Source organism: Amblyomma americanum, unplaced genomic scaffold (assembly GCF_052857255.1).
Source record: "Amblyomma americanum isolate KBUSLIRL-KWMA unplaced genomic scaffold, ASM5285725v1 scaffold_75, whole genome shotgun sequence".
NCBI lineage: Eukaryota > Metazoa > Arthropoda > Arachnida > Ixodida > Ixodidae > Amblyomma > Amblyomma americanum.
In genome coordinates, this window is record NW_027526547.1 from 94,790 (window position 1) to 107,860 (window position 13,071).

General features: G+C 46.6%; 1 protein-coding gene across 1 annotated transcript in view; it reads left to right on the plus strand.

Annotated features, from left to right (window-relative positions):
• The window catches only part of LOC144112376 (uncharacterized), a 90,030-nt gene that overhangs the window by 54,815 nt on the left and 22,144 nt on the right, over positions 1–13,071 (plus strand). The window contains exons 9-10 of the mRNA XM_077645226.1: positions 2,990–3,131; positions 8,999–9,268. Of these exons, the coding sequence (XP_077501352.1) occupies positions 2,990–3,131; positions 8,999–9,268 (412 nt within the window). The remainder of the gene's footprint in view (positions 1–2,989; positions 3,132–8,998; positions 9,269–13,071) is intronic.

Consider the following 13,071-nt stretch of genomic DNA (forward strand, 5'->3'; position numbering starts at 1 on the left):
CATTGAGGTAATTTTGCAGGGTTCGATAAAGAGTGTGAATGTCACCTGCTGATGCAAAAAATGCAATATCGTCGGCGTACACATAAGTTTTCACATTTTGAATGCATGGAATTGAGCTTAGAAAAATGTTAAAAAGAACAGGTGAGAGAACTGATCCTTGCGGAACACCTCTTGTCTGTGGAAATCTCCTTGAGGAAACACCATTTTGGCAGCAGTAAAATTCTCTGTTTTCTAAAAAAACAGAAATCCAGGCTACAAAATAGCTTGGGAAATTGAGTTCCTGTAATCTTAGTAATAGAGTCGAGTGCTCCACGCTGTCGTATGCTTTACTGACATCCAAGGTGACAAGCGCAGCAAACTGTTTTCTATTGCGAGCTAATTTAATACGACTCTCAAGGTCAGTATGAGCACACCAAATTGAACAACCCGGCCTGAAACCAATTTGACATGGATTCAATACAGCATTTTTTGAAATGAATGACATGACACGGCTGAGAAGGACCCTTTCCACTAATTTCACTAGGTTCGATGTTAACGAAATAGGGCGTATATTGTCTAAAGTTAAGCCCTCCCCTTGCTTTTTAAGCAATGGAACTATTTCAGCAAGACGCCACTCATGCGGTATCCAAGGACCTTTAATAGAATGGTTAATTAGAGCCAACAGGTCTGCAGGAGATTCATTGAACAAAATTTTGATCATAGATGAAGTGACCTTATCGGGGCCAGGAGCCGCTGGGGATAAGCGCAGAACAATTTGCGAGAGCTCAGGCATAGAGACCTCAGTGAAATCACTTGAGGTGCATGTGAATATAGTAGGAGAAGGTAAAGCAGATGTAAAGCGAAGCTCTAGGCCACACGCAATATCTTCTAAGGCCTTTGCGATGTCAGCAGGGGACTGAACGAGGGATTCAATGTTGGCAGTCGGAGGAATCACCTTGTTGCGCCTCATGAAATTAAACAAAGCTCGTTTACTTCCTGATTGGGAAAGGAAATCATAATGATTTGTATTATACTCCTCCTTTGCACGAGCGACAGTGCGCTTAAATGTTGCTGCAACATACTTATAATCCAGCCAATTTTTTGGGCATTGATTGATGAGAAGTTTCTTCCAAGCTGCTTTCCGTCGTCTATATGCATGCGTGCACTCAGCATTCCACCAATTGTTCGCGATTGCACCCTTTGTTCTCTTAACCAAAAATCAGACTTTTGCCTTGCATGGTCCAGTACTGAACATAGATGTGCAGCCTTGCTTTCGGCACTTATCTGAGCGCGAGTGTCTGAAGTGATTTGGAGGGCTGATTTTAGAGTGTCTTTAAAGCAATTGTAATTTATTAACGTGCGCTGATGTAGCTCAGGAAGAGTTAATTTACACGCAAACTTGAAACTAATCGGTAGATGATCACTGTTTGTTGCACAGTCAGCAGGCGCCCAAGACATAACGGAGACTCCTGGGGAGGAAAAAGTTAAATCCAAGGCAGAGCGGCATTGACTGCGAACAAACGTAGGCAATCCGGAATTGTTGCAGATCAAATTATTGCCAGAAGCCCAAACAAATAGCCTAGAACCAAAGCTGTCTGTTTTAAACCCCCAAGTCACATGGTGCGAATTGAAGTCGCCAAGTAATAGAACCTGAGATCGGCTACTAGACATGAGTGAGTCGCAGCAGATCTGTAGACCATGAATAAAATGACAACACATTAAAAATAATTCATTAGTAGCAGTGTCTACTGCCATTGTCTTTCCCTATGACACGACGGACGAGAATTCTACACGCTCTTGTCACGCGTGGTGTCATCCTGTGTTCTCTTCCCGGCTGCGTCAACATTCATTCTTTGTTGCATTCAACTGTGGGACGCGTCTGAAGGCAGGAAAATTAAATAATGAATCAGAACGTTCTTTTCTCTGTGCAAAGCTAGCTTTACTGCTGAAGTGTGGCTGCGATTTAATTGGTCCCGTTATGGCCGCCGAATGAACGTTTGCGTCGTAGCTTTCGTCTCTATCTTCCTCACTTGCGAGACAACATTTCTTTAAAAATTTCTTTGAAACGTGTCTTTTGCGTGAAAAAATGTTGGAATTAAACCTAAATAAATGTAGCATTTCTAAAACACAAAAGAATAGTTTGGAGCTAGTCGGTACCCAGTTTGGTGCTCGGGGACTTCATGCATCTGGCAGTGCTGGAAGCAGCTCCTGTACGGAAGACAAAGGACGATGTAGTATTTGGTTTTTGTCGTACTCGATTTTTGGCCGAAAGAGGGTTCTGGCACTTATTTAGCTTCAGCTCGACATTCTCGGGATAGTGGACAGTGGTATCATACCATACCTTAACTAGTAGTAGGGAAATCGGCTGACCCCCTTGACGAGAAGGCTATGGATCTTTGCGGGAATTAAGAAACCGAATTAGCTTCGTTCATCTAATACACGCGCGCTGTCAAACACAATGGTGCCTACGCCTTAACGCTACCTCATCCACGGCCATCGGCGCTTTTAGGTCGCAGTGATTATCCCAGGAGTGAAATAACCACTAAATTATGTTAATTGAGAGCACAATAAAGTCATGGTCTATACTACGCATTATTTTAAGTGTCTGCCATCGCAGTGGCGTGAACTAATTCAACACAACCGAGGAACCAAATGGAACGCAAACAAGCAATAACGTGCGATAGCAGATCATTATATTGCCACACTACTCACATTCTGCGAGCGCCGCCATGCGGCCGAGCGGCATTACTGGGCTCGTGTTGGAGCGAAGAATAGGACGTTCCCGTTCGAACGCACGCTGCTGGGTTTCTGGCCTTCGGATTAAAAAAAAGCCTTTTTTTCGTGCCGCCCTACGTTGGTCGGCGACAATATATACAAAAAATAAGGCTCGCCAAGGCAATACTTGATTCAGACTGGCTGAGCCAGTATGCTTTTTCTGCTTGTTGTCTTAGATACCTTCGCAATCACATCAGTGAATTTTACATTTCTTAAGTTTTTATGCTTTGCTCAGGTGGTGGAGGAGAACACCCGGAAAGCTCTGGGGCCATACCAGCATGGTGAAATTTGTGTGAAGAGCCCAGGCGCCTTCAAGTCTTACCTCAATAACCCGAAGGCGACGGCTGAAACCTACGAGAACGGCTTCGTCCGGACCGGTGGGACACCCTTGCCTATTTTCGATTTTGGAAGGCATACTCAAGAAATAAGAGAAAGGCGTAGAACCATGTTTTATGCAAATACCGTAGAAGAGCCTTACGAATTTTGCTGTTATCACCAACGGCGTATAACGTTCTGGTTATTCAGATTGTTATCTAGCGATTATTTCTGTAGTGCGATTTCTGAAAAGGAAGAAAAAGGAGGCGCATAGCTGCTTATCTCTTATTTTTGCCTGACCTTAAAGGGACACTGAGGAGAAATTGAAGTTGGCTTGGATCGATAGAATACCAGCTCCAGATCACAAAAACGCCGCTCTTACTGAAAACAAAGCTCCTGTAAGGTAGAAAATAGCAAGACCCAAAATACAGGTATCGCCGCCACAGGCCAAACTCGCAAGTACAAGCGTGGTGACGTCGTAGGGCAAGAGACGCCACCTTGGAGGAATTGTCCTTCCTACATTTCTTCGCGAATCTCTGAGGCTGACAAAGGAAGATTGCGCGGTTTAGTATTGAAGTAAGTTTTGTTTTAAAACCGACAGTGCACTTTTATCGCATAAGGAAGGCAGACAAAAGACAACCTTAATGTTGAAAGCAAAGAAAACCGATGCTTGGCGGCGCCACAGGCGGCCAGGAGGGTTTCGTTTTGTTAAGGCGCTTCGCGTGCCCTGTGGTTTTGTTTTTGACGCGCCTCGATTTACAAGCGCCGAACAGCAGAGGAACTCCAAGTGCAGCTTCAAGTGCTCGTTAACCTTTGATGATCGCCAAGGTCGATGAAAAACGGTGATGACACGATGGTCGGTAATCGTACAAGGCAGCACTTGTGTCTTCGCACGCTCACCCGGCGAAACATTCCCGGCTGTGCCAGTCATCTTCAAACTACTTAACGGAAATCGTTTATTAGGGACGGAAGACAAGGTACGAGGCAGTTCAGAAAAATTGCTGATGGTCTAACTCGGTTAGACCAGGATATACGTAGCGAAAGCGCGGAGATTTCTGCATCGGAAGAGTGCATTCACTAGACGCGCCTTTATTGAGAACTGCAACTTGAGCCGTCGTGGCGGAGTGGTAGCGCCTGCGCGTCAAACGCCTAAGGCCTTGGTTCGATTCCGAACCTCGGCACAGGATTTTTTTTTTTAGTCAGTGAATGGGCGGGGGGATTCAGTGGCTCCCATAGATTCCGCCACGGAATACATTGGTTAGCGGTTAAGCGCAGACACAGTTAAGGCGCGTTTATGCTCCGGCGTAACACGCGCGCGCGCGCGCTGCACGGCGCCGTCACGTCGGTCAAAGCGAGACCCTCTATACTCCAACTGCGCTTGACCGCCGACGCGTTCGGTGGCTTCGGCTGCTTCGGCGCACTCTGACCGCACTGGCGGGAGACTTGGAGCATGTCTCTATTTCGCGCCGAGTGCGCCAGCCACCGCCGGCCCGGCCACAATGATTCGGCTCCGCGGCGAGGCGCACGTTGTGACGTAATTCAATAACTTCGGCAGTTGGGCGGAGCTGTTCTTTTCGAGCTCTCGGCTAATTTGATCCATTCACAGTACATATCTGAAGGTACATGCAAGTGGGCGAGAGAGCCCGATCCAGTGGACCCGTTGGATCTAGCGGAAGCCGTTGAAGCGTTGTGCGCCGTCTTTAGTTTTAAGCCGCCAACTTTAAACGCGACCGCCCGTGAGCACCTATCCGTTTTTTGTGGCAATAAAATAAATAAATAACTTGGCCCTTGCAACCGTGGGAGACCTCGACGCCACCTGCTGCCCCGTGTAACCGCGCCGTTCAAGGAATCACAATCCGTTGGCCCCAAAGCCCCGGCCAGCCTCCGGTGGGCGCAGCGCGCCGACCTTGTCCTGGCGCCTCGCGACTCCCCGCACTGGGGTTATGATATTTAGTTTGCAACGGCTGCTCACTGAGGAAGGGGGAAACGACCCGCCGGCGCCTACCTAACCGTGCTCCCTCAGAAGTATCGCACGCTCTGTGGGGCTGAGGTCGCTATAATGCAGGCCGGAGATTTTGTGAGAACTACGTCGTCGGGTTCGGGAACGGGATCCATGGCAACGCTGGCAAGACGCCGGTTCAAACGTAAGCAGAGCGACCGTAGCGATCCCCGATAGATGCCTTCAACGTGCGGCGGCGGTAGCTTTCATTTCGGCAGCTCCTAGACCGCACCGCTAGCTACCAGAAATCACGGAGTCTCCGTTTACATCACGTTTCATGTCGCTCCGTCCTGTGACGTCATAAGAGTTCTCCGCGACGTCATAAGAGTTCTGGAGTTTGAATCGGAGCGGCGGGAAAAACTTTTTCAACTTCGAATCCAAATTACTTTGAAATAAATGCATCTTTCGCTACCGGACAAGCGGAAACAAAGCCATAAAATGCCAAACTATCAGATTTTGCTAACAAAAAAAAAATTTATAGGGTTCTCCTCAGTGTCCCTTTAAGTCATTGTTGGGACAACCAAGAACTGAGGCAGCGAACGCCTACTGTAACTGAAAGGGTCGCAAAAAAAGACACGACCTTGTAAACTCTCATTGTTGTTATCGACTGACGCAGCAGGCGTCGTTTAATTTTTTATGTAAATGATTCTTTTATTCCTTACATGTGTTTTTTTTTCAGCGTACAGTTCTCTTTGCAAGCCAGACAGCACACACTAGAGCATGAGCATTCGCAAAACAAATCACAAAGCAACTCATCCAAGCTACCGCCAGTTTACACCGTCGTCATACTGCAGGGAGAAGACTGGTAACTGCAATCCGGTTCAGAAAGCTGATTTTGTTTAATAAAATCAGTTGCCTAGAGAAAGCAGGTGGTATGATATAAACAACCTTGCAAAGGCAAGCGTAGCCTTCGTGTCACGGAAATAATGCACTGCCTCACCCTGCATCACATCCTGGCCTTGACTAGGTAATCACTGCACGCCCGCCAGGCAAGATGAGGCCCCGCACAACCGCAGGCTTTGCTCCCCCTTTCTTTCCTACAATACACTTCGTACAGCAGCCTTTGCGCACTTTAAAAGGGACCAAATGCTGACCAAAATGAGCAATCAGATTATGGCGGAAATTAAAAGATCATGCCTCAAACTAAGTATTGAGCACTGCTATATCAAAGAAACGAGGATTTATAATTTTAATGTGTAATTGAAAATCGCATAAAAAGCCATCTTGTGGCGAACCCGCCATTGTCAGAGTAGTCCAACACGTGACCACTTCTTGACAAAATATTGCTTATTAGTTTTAAGTGTACTGTTTTTTCTTTCGAGAGTATTCATGTTTTAATAAAATTAACACTCTCTATATTGCACCATTTGATGAAAAGCAAAGCGCCCTTCGCATTGTCGACCATGCACTTTTAGCTTTTGTAACTAGATTGTGCCACAGTGTTTTGAATTTTTTGGATGGAGCGGCAACCACGGTCTATTAAAACTTTCGTCGATGATGCGTAAATCACTGTGCCACAAAAGGTTTGGTTTGGAAACTGAAATAGACGCTGCTACATATACTAAAATTATCTTATTAATCTCTGAGATTTATACTAGGTTTTGTTACAGCGCTTTTGCCGACGTGGAATCGCCATCGCGCTCACTGATCATGGATTTCAGCTTGGGGCACATAGCAACAGGCGCATGCACTGATTTAAATGTTCTGAGTAAAAATTTTCTAAAGCATTTCCATTAAAACGGTTGCGAAATACAGCAGCCTAGGAAGCAAGCTTTCCGTTGGCCTGAAAAAAATTAGATCCAGCGGTAGTTATACAGCACTACCTGTTGAACATCGGCATTTCGTGGTGTTGTCGACTGCGTTGAATCGCTTTCGACAGTAAAGTTCTATGAAGCATTGTCGACGACGAATGCCTCGTGTGTCACGACGTCGTCGATAAAGTACGTGGCTGAAGGAAAAAAAATAAATTGGTTGTGAGGAAAGGAAAGGCGCAGTAAACCTCTCACTCTCACCAAGAGAGACAGAATAAAGTTCATTGAAGAACAGGCGTTGCCAGTGGGTGGGTGATCAGATAGGTGGGGTCCTCATTCCAGAACTCAAGGGGTCGGAGTTGTTTCGAGAACCTAGTCGATGCACTTTAGCTGGTCTTCCAAAGATACGCTAGTCAGTTGAGCCTCTCAATGCTTGTAAGACGCATGTGTAAGACGCATGTAAGACGCATGTATACGCTTGTAAGACGCATGTCATGCTAACCCAATAATTGTAGCAAGAGCCCTCTAAACCGAACTTTGTCTGATTCTGCAATATGGCCTTCAGTATGGAGGTTAATAGGGTCGGGCGGCTTGTAGCAACGGCCGTGGACTCTTAGTTCCGATTTTTCGCGTGCGCAATGGAGTCTACTCCGAAGGCTTCGACTATTGCAGCGGCCGCTTGAAGGAATTATTCCTCTTGTGCTCACGAGCCTTTAGCTATAAAAATAGTAATGTCTTCCGCGTACACAGTGTAGCCGATATCCAGTAGCATTTGAAGGTCTCTGGCAAGACTTGACACCAGATGTAAGAGCCCCTTGTGGAGAATCATTGCTGTGGATGTTAAACACATCAGAACGAGAAACTAAACCGCGCAATGCAGAAGGGCAGAAGGAAGAGACACCGTAGTCGAAGGCACCGGAAGAATAATTTCTACCACGTGGCGTTCTATAATGGGGCACTGAGGGCAGCTGCATCCAATTATTGTTATCAGTAAAGACTGATTCTCAGGCTCTTTCCCGCTATGGTGACGTTTATCCGGCGAGAAATAACGGATTTATCGGCGAGAATATTTAGTTAAAAAACTTTCCGGAAGTCGATTCAAAGACGTCACGTCCATACAACGACGGACAAGTTGACGGCGTTTTGAGGTGAATAGCGGTGTATAGCCGTTTTGAGGTGAATAGACTCTGGGATCTGCACAAAAAACGATGTCGACTCATGAATTTTACTTGCGAAATCGGCCCGCGGTGGAGACACCTGTATTTCGCTGCTTGCTGTTTTCTAGCTTGTGAACACCCAGTTTTCATTTAGAGTGTTTTCTTTGTGGTTAGAATGCTGCAAGCCATCCATTCAGGCCAACTTCCATTTGTCCTCAGTGCCTCTTTACTGTGCACTGACAACGCATAAAACGGACACCTGTAGTGTTTTACCTGAATTGCAAAGCGGCTTCCACAGCTAGGATTTCATCCCGCGTCCGATTGGCGAAGTGCGAACAAAAAACGATTAGTGAGAATTTTGTATATTTCAAAATAATTTCCTCATAGCGCTTGACACCCGCTTGTCGTCACCGCGCGCTTCAGCCCTACACGACGAAGGAAGCATGCGGCTCGAAGCAAAGGCTTGCGCTCTCTCTCCTCTTCACACGCTTCTGCCCGCACCGCACCTGTGCTCTCTTTCCTCTCAATACCATCGTCGTTCTCCGAGGACATTCGAATGCTTACACCAACTGCGGGATTCTCACGGATTTTCTCATTAACAGCTGCTGATGTAAAAAGAGTCAGGCAGCTGGGCATATAATCATGGTGAGATGCCGGATGAAAGCTAGTGAAAGCCAGCGAGGGTCGCTTTTTTAAGAAGCTTACCTCCCCATTAGTATGAAATGCACCTGAAGTATATAAAATTGTGATTTGTGGAATGTTGTCAAACGACTGCGTGAACAGAAGGATGTATAATAAATTTTATTTCTTTCAGTTCTACTCATAGAAGCTAGTTAGGATGCCGACAAGAGAGCTGAGCCACAATCCAGAGTTTTTTTAGATGTAATGACTGAATGTTTCATTAATGGCTGCCGCTAAGGAATTTTTCGCCGGAGCTTTTGAAATAGAAGTGCATAAGATATAGAATTCGAAAGAAAGAATACGAGGCTTTTGCACTGCTGATCCCTCTCTTCCTGCTGCAGGCGACTTGGGCTACTACACTCCCGACGGCCGCTTCTACGTGTGTAGCCGGCTGAAAGACCTGATCAAGTGCATGGACCAACAGGTGGCCCCCGCCGAGCTCGAAGAGCTGCTGTCCTCCGACCCTGAAGTACGCCAAGTGGTCGTCGTTGGAGTGCCCCACCCCGAGTACGGCGAGGCGGCTCGAGCTTTTGTGGTGCCCAGGCGACTACTCCAACCGGGAAGCCACGAAGAGCAGAGGGAGGCCCAGAGACTGCGGGATCTCGTGGCTGGTATGAGTGGTCGTGCTGAATGGCTTTCGCATTATAACCAGTGATGCGGAAGCATCACCGACGCCAGAAAAGTACGCAGGAAAGCTGGGCCATAAAGTCCAGAATACACATGGCATCGCGGTACACACTCGGACGTTTGGTGATGCATGCGAAACGTGTGGCCCTAGAATTTAAACGTGAACACGTCCAGCTTTCTCGGGAAAAAAATTTGAAATTTAGAAAATTGTAAGACACTGTTATTAAATTATCGAAGGTAATGGTTCATTATTCTGACATGTAGCACTATCTTTCGTTTAAAGTGTTTCCATAGAACAGTTAAGACTGTCATAGAAAACCAATGGGGAACGCCTTTGACTATAGCAAAAACGGGAATAGAAAACAAATACAAGACTGCCGTCGGGTTGTCTGCGGATATATTGATTGTTGTAGTGAAATCTTACATTAGAAGAAAGAATAGCGCTCATAAACGGTTTCCCGCTAAAAAATGCTGGTGTCCACAATTGCTGGGTATGGTTGCCAACTGTTTAACTCGGCTTTCCCAACCCTCGGGTCATTGTGAGATGAGAGTGGACACAGCTTTCGCCCGCAAGCCACCGCTTCGTAGTGCAGCTTTCCATGTTGCGGTCCCGTCACATGCCTCTTTTGCTTTTGAAACGATTAATCAATAGGCCCGAGATGAAGACATGCTTAAGACAGGATTTTAATGCGGACTTCTATAGAAAAAAACGAGTAATAGAAACTTAAATGCCCCTTCGTAGGCCTAAATATTGCTGCAAATTGTTTGCATGCACAAAAAATATATTATGGTGTATATGCACAATTATTCTAATACTTTGAAGAATCCGAAAATTTCCCAGGCATTCGAAACGTTTTTTTAACAGGGCACTGATGGAAATTCCCGTTTCCCAACAAATCACCCACTCTGCTCAGATTTTGAGGCTACCTACAGAAATGGCTTACGTTGTTTAATTTACCGAGCACCACCTGGCTGCGCTTTCACTGTTTCCGAACGAAGCTTACATGAACTTTCGCCCCTAAATTTATCCGGCACTCACGATGTGTTATCATCCCAAACAAACGCTACCACGCACGATCGCAAATATCAGCCCTCGCTGCATATGGCTTTTCGCCGAACTCGCGCTAATCACCACCAATGATATTTATTGGCATGGTATGTGCGTTTTCATGTTCTGAAGCTTCACAGGAGCTATGATAAAGGCCGTTTTGGAAGGCTCCGGAATAGTTTTCGACACTTGGGTTCTTTATCGTGAACTTAACACGTATAGAATATGCGTGCTTCCGGATTTCTCCTCCATTAAATCAGTTCGCCGCAGCCGAACTCCAACCACGCGATTTCGTTCTCAGCGGCAAAAATTCTTATCCACCGGGCCACTACAGCGTGCTCCTCTGGCATGCTTGTCAGCGGTGGCCAGGTCACTCGTTGGTCAGGTGGTCAGGCGGGGGTCAGGTCAGTTATCCTACAATGGGTGAAACAAGTTTCGCTCAAAGACCTTTAGCGACTCAAAACTCCCATCTTGTCGCACAGACGAAAATACAGCGGCAGCAGGACGCTGCGGAGTTTGGTAAGATCAATTATTGTGGAATTTTTGCGAGCCTCGAAAGGGGCCAAGCCATAAACAAAATGCTTGATGCGCGCTACTTGTAATCCCCGGCGTTGGGGACGGTTAAATAAAGGCCGCCACCGTCTGGAAGACGTTGAAGTAAACGAGCGTTATTAGCAGAGCGATTGACGCCTAGTGCCATCTATCAGAGAAATTACGAAGCACGTCTAACCGTTGTCAAGTTACACCCCCCCCCCCCCAAAAAAAAAAAAAAAAAAACGTCCCAAACAGAATTTACTTCGTTCGGGGGGTGAAGGTGAGCCTACAATTCGGCTTGCGGTGCGATATGGCAACGCTTCAATTAGTAATTGCATGTATACAATATTTACCTATTATTTAATTCCGGATTTATTTCATTACCACAACTAATAGGGTTTTATTTGCCTACCAAATTCGGTACTTAACTGTCCCCGATTGGGTGCCACTTGTCATAGTATATATAGCGGTACGATTCTATGCGTACGTATTGGTCCCGTAACGGGACAGTTAATACCTCCTCGTTACAGGAAATTTTTGGGGGTGAGGGGGGAAAGGGATGGTAGGGCTGGGGTGCCTAGAAATACTTGCTTCTCTGCCCTTCACGCGGAGCTCTCTACAGAACCGGTTGTCTGCGCCTCGTATGAATGCGCAGGTGGCGCTGTACACATTCGGAACGTTGTGCCTGCAAAGGCGGTCGTGCCGTGCCTGCCGTGGCTGCGGAAGTGTTGCGCGCTGCTCCCTGGTCGCGAGCTCAGAATACTGGTGTTTTTTTGCCAAACCCGTGAACGCTAACTTGCGTGTATGTTGGTGTGCGTGTTCTTATGAATGTGTGATCGCGTCATGTCTTGACAAGTGCGACAGGACGTGTTTCGGGCTGGGATGCAAGAGCGGCTACCGTTCCTGAAATGTGAAATGCTCTCTCTTCAGGACACCAAGGGACGTAACATGAAGCGCGGCGACAGAGTGCTCGACGAAGCTAGTGTCGTTTGCGAGCGACATTTCGAACCGTGCTTTATTGAGCGAAGTTTTAAGAGAGTTTTCCGGGTAAGGTAATGGAAATTCCCCATGATGTGCCGCAACTCGGAAAGGATGCTGTTCCTACACTGTTTCCGGACACCACTAAGTATATCTCGAAACCCCTGCCTCGGAAGAGGAAGGATAGAAACTTATGCGAGCAGAAGCAATCGCCGGGAGTCAGAGCACCAGAAGAGAAAAAAAAGCGCATTGATCCTGAAGCACCAGTGGAGGTGGTTGAAGAATCTAGCGGCGGTGGATGATGTGATACGATTGTGCTCAGGGAATGCAGAGAGCTGCAGCCACCACAATCTTGGATAAATGTTGACTTTTCGTATGCTCAGCAAGTAACATTCGCACAGTGCCACTCAAGTGAGGACGGCTCTCACGACGCCTTATACGTAAGTCGACGAGTTCTGCTCCGTGATTCGGATGACGCTACCATGACGGCTACTCTGTATATTTGAGAAAAAAAAGTGAAGGAGTTAGACGTCCAATCCACAGAAAAGGCAATAAATTTTCTTCAGGACATTGCAAAACTCAGTATGTGCCCTGGCTAAGGATTGAAGCCCGTAAGCAAATCTTTTACGGCTTCAAATGGGCGTTACTTTGCTGTAAACTGATCCATTCCTTCGGATACAGCATGCATAGCTTGCGAATACTTGCGAAAGCTAACTCAAAACACCCGGTCAAGGAGGAAGAAATAAAGGGTGCCGTGCCTAAAGAAGACACCGACTTCAGAATCTCGGGCAGTGCGACGTATGAAAGACAAGGTGGCAAAGCTTTGAAAGGCTCTAGATGAAATGAAAAATGAAAATGAACAGCTTTTAGCAACAGAGTTTGAAAGAAGGGTTAGTGACCTTCCTCCTAAGCAGCCCCTTGCTGTCAGAACTTGTTTTGAGGCAGCCAAACGCAAGTCAACGAAAGGGATGGAATATTCCAATGAGTGGCTACTTGAATGCATTCTGATGCGAACGAAGAGCCCTAAGTTGTATGAACATATACGGCGACGCAACATCCTGGCTCTTCCAGGTAGAACATGCTTACAAAAGCGCATCCACAGTTTGAAGACCGTGTTTTAAGACCGTGTTTCAATTCAGAGCACACTTAGTTTAGTTGCACATCTCAACACACATGGCTTTAAATATCTGATGGCTGCAAACTTCAGCCAAGACAGGCTTGAAAGCG